The sequence below is a fragment of the Orycteropus afer genome, unplaced genomic scaffold (assembly GCF_000298275.1).
Source record: "Orycteropus afer afer isolate SDZICR_OR568_19922 unplaced genomic scaffold, OryAfe1.0 scaffold00121, whole genome shotgun sequence".
In the NCBI taxonomy this organism is placed as follows: domain Eukaryota; kingdom Metazoa; phylum Chordata; class Mammalia; order Tubulidentata; family Orycteropodidae; genus Orycteropus; species Orycteropus afer.
The window spans coordinates 7,723,375-7,726,984 of record NW_006921708.1 but is presented as its reverse complement, the minus strand read 5'-3'; the positions used below and the strand labels follow the sequence as shown (position 1 = coordinate 7,726,984).

At 38.1% G+C, this 3,610-nt stretch overlaps 1 protein-coding gene across 1 annotated transcript in view; it reads left to right on the top strand.

The window, feature by feature from the left end:
* Positions 1-2,994, top strand: part of SUN3 (Sad1 and UNC84 domain containing 3) — a 127,046-nt gene extending 124,052 nt beyond the window's left edge. Inside the window, exons 9-10 of the mRNA XM_007944138.2 lie at positions 1,142-1,234; positions 2,875-2,994. Coding sequence (XP_007942329.2) covers positions 1,142-1,234; positions 2,875-2,994 — 213 coding nt within the window. The remainder of the gene's footprint in view (positions 1-1,141; positions 1,235-2,874) is intronic.
* Positions 2,995-3,610: the final 616 nt, after the last annotated feature.

Sequence of the window (3,610 nt, the reverse complement as noted above, 5' to 3'; positions counted from 1 at the left end):
GTCTGTCTCAGTCTATAAGCTGGGCTGTTACCTGTGCACCAGGTGCATCTCGCTGGGTTTTAAACACCAGAGGCTCAGCCTCAAAACTCAAGTCTATATGTCACCACAGTAGGACAACCGACAGACAAGTTTGTCCTGCTGTTGGAGACCTCTCGTATCACCCCCACCTGGGTCACTGTGGCTGACTGTACCTCTGTCTGACTTACTGGCTTTTAATCCCCTTTCTCCTGCTCTTCTGACCTGCTGCTTTGGGCATCCCTGAGTTGTCCCTGGGGCTGACTGCTCCTCTCTCCGGGTTCCTGGCTTTTATCCCCTTTCTCCTGCTCTTCTGGCCTGCTACTCTGGGTGGGCCTGAGTTTCCTCTCCTCACCTCATCCCTTCAGCTGATTGCTCTTTTCTCTGGCTTCCTGCCTTTTGATCCCCTTTCTCCTGCTCTTCCCACCTGCTACTTTGGGCATCACTGAGTTGTCTCTCTTCACCTGTAACCCTGATCTTAACCTTATGGGGCAGTTATACTCTGTCCTACAGGGTTGCTATGAATTGGAATCAACTTGGTGCCTTGGGTTTCAGATTTAACAATAAAGTAGATTTACAAAATAATTTCCATTAGTGCATTCTCCCCTCAAAAAAATTCAATTTTGATGTTGGAGAAGAAGAGTAAAGAGCAAAAGGGAAATTGTATACAAATATTATTTTCTTTCAGAAATATTAACTATTTTCTTTCTGTCAACAAAAGCTTAATTTTAAGAAGGAGTTATTTATGTGTTAAAATTCTGTTAATTGGATTAAATGGATCTCATTTTGGGAAATATTAGATCAATATCAGTATAATTTCTTGTTTTCTAGTCTGTTGTTGTTGTTATGTAGTCTAGTCAGTGGAAAGTATTCCTGACTGCAAATATACTTATTATGCTAGCATTAGCAGTGGGATTTGCCTTAAGTTTCTATGTCAGACCTGTGATCAGTCTGTGATCACTCCTCAGCTAAAAGACTTTTGGAATATAGGCCAGGACTAAAACCTACCATATCACCATGCCTCTGGTGGTACCCAAAGATGTTTGGTGAATCAGTAGACAACATGCCTCCATTTATTTTTATCAAGTAGTCACTCATAACCACTATTTCTATTGCTTTTTTATAGGGCATCTCAGAAGAATGTAAAGGAGAAGAAATTTTCCTAGGCCAGTTTATATATGACAAAGAAGAAACCACTGTTCAAACATTTGAGCTCCAGGTAATGAGAGCCCTAGGGAAAAAGTAGAGTGAGCTCCATCACTCAAAGGGATTTGTTGGGGTTGCTTAGTAGAAACTGGTGTGTGTAAATAATTAGGACAAAAGCTTGAGTTAAAAAGCTCAAAAGCTCATCTGAAATCTTGCTTAAGCTTAAGTGGATTTTAATGCAAAAGATAGCCAAATATGAAAGCAATTTCTAAGCCAAATTCTTCCTCATCTGTCACTACTCTATATATTCATTTTTCTGTCCTTAACTGTTTCCTTTCCCTGATACAGTTATGTTTGATAGTCATTATTCAATCTTCTTTGGGTAAAGGGTAAGGTAAGAATGATGATTCGATAAAAGATTGTTCAAACCCACCAGCCACTCCTTGGAAGGAAGATGGGGCAATCTACTTCCATAGTGATACTGCCTTGGAAACCCAAGGAAGGGTCGCTAAGAGTCGGGTCCGACTCGATGGCACATAATAACAGCAACAAAATATTGTTAGGGGCAGAGAGAAACTCAGAGGAAGAAACTATATATTCAATACCAGATAATATAAGCCAAATTTCTTTTCCTAACCCAATGGGAAAGAATGCCAAGTATCAACTTATATACCTTCTGAAGTTCACTGCAATGTATAAAATATATATTTTATTATTTTTCATTAGCCATAGGAAGTAACTGACCAGATGTATAAGGCATTTTGTACTGTGTAAAAACAAATGTTTGATGGCACTTCGTGGCCAATGGTCATAAAACCCAAACCAAAAATAGGTGCTAGAAACGAATGTACTTACACGATTTCATATTTGATTGTATATTATATGTATTTTGGGTCACATACATATTTCACATTTGGCTTCAGATCTATCTCTCTATCTTCTCTATTTCTCTCTCTCTCTCTCTCTCTCTCTCTCACACACACACACACACACACACACACACACACATACATTCCATCCCTGGCATAGCCAACAAGGAGTACTGTGGCAGCTATATGACCTTATTCCTCTAAATTTTTAATGGACCTTTTACTTCCAGTATTTTATTTTCTCATCCATTAAAAAAGTATTTGAAAATACTTGTGCTAGCAAGGAAGAGTCTTAATTCCCATTATTCCTAGCGTTCAGTGGGATTCCTCAAGATGATTTCTTAATTCTAAAGTTGCCATGCAAAATATCACAAAATGGGTAGCTATGAAAAACAGAAATTTATTTATCCAGTTCTGGAGATTAGAAGTTCAATTCAGAGTCTCAGCCATGTTGATTCTTTCTTTTTAAGAGAACTGTTCCACGCCTCTCTCCTAGTGTCTGGTGGCTGCTGGCAATCCCCAGTGTTCCTTCGCTGCTTATAGATGCATCTACTTCCCTTATCACATGGGCTCTGTCTTTACTGTGTGTGTGACTGTTTGCATGTCTGTTCTGTTTTATAAGATTCCACTTAGAAGGTATCAGGAGTAGGATGAACCCTATTCCAGTGTGATTTGTTAATTTAACTAGTAACATCTGCAAAGAAAAATGCTACTTCCAGAAATAGTGTCACATTCACTGGTGCAGGGGCTTGGATTTTGACATATCTTTTTGGAGGAGACAATTCAATCCATAACAGACTAACTTGTTTTTAAGGCATTAATTTGATCTTTTTTTGATTTTCAGCATGAAGTTTCTGAATCTTTGTTATGTGTGAAACTGAAAATCCTCAGCAACTGGGGGAACCCAAAGTATACGTGTTTATATCGATTCAGGGTTCATGGAAAACCAGGAAATCACACCTAGAATAACTGCTTTTGGAGATCATGTCTGCAGATCAAGAATATCTGAGTTTTCTTATTCCCTTAAATTATACAGCACCCCAAAGGATCAAAAATTGGGAGTGGGAGGGAAACTTCAAAGTGGTTCACTCACTCACACACACATACACACACACACAGAATGGAATTTGCTAATAAAGAAATATGAATGTAAGTTCAATCTCTTTGTAGTAGTTTAGCTTTTGAGGTGAAGTCATGTAGGAGTGCTGAAAAGTGAATCTTTTTATATTCTATTTAGAAGATGGTATTATTCAACAGTGTTTCTCATAATACCACCCTTGCATTAATTTATTCATTCATCTGTACTAGGCATAGATGTCCACCATCACAGCTATCATTTAACACTGATCTGGAGGCACTGGTTAATGCAATTACATATGAGAATGAAATTATAGGCACACATCAGGAAAGAGGAGGTCTGATTGCAGATGATTTAATGAGATCCTTGAGATAAAATAGTCAATTGAAAAAACACAATGAACAAGGAGAGACTTCAATCAGTTAGTGGATACAAAGTTATCACATAAAAGCAATATAATTCATAAATACAACAACCAGTCAGAGTGTATAATTTACAAGTC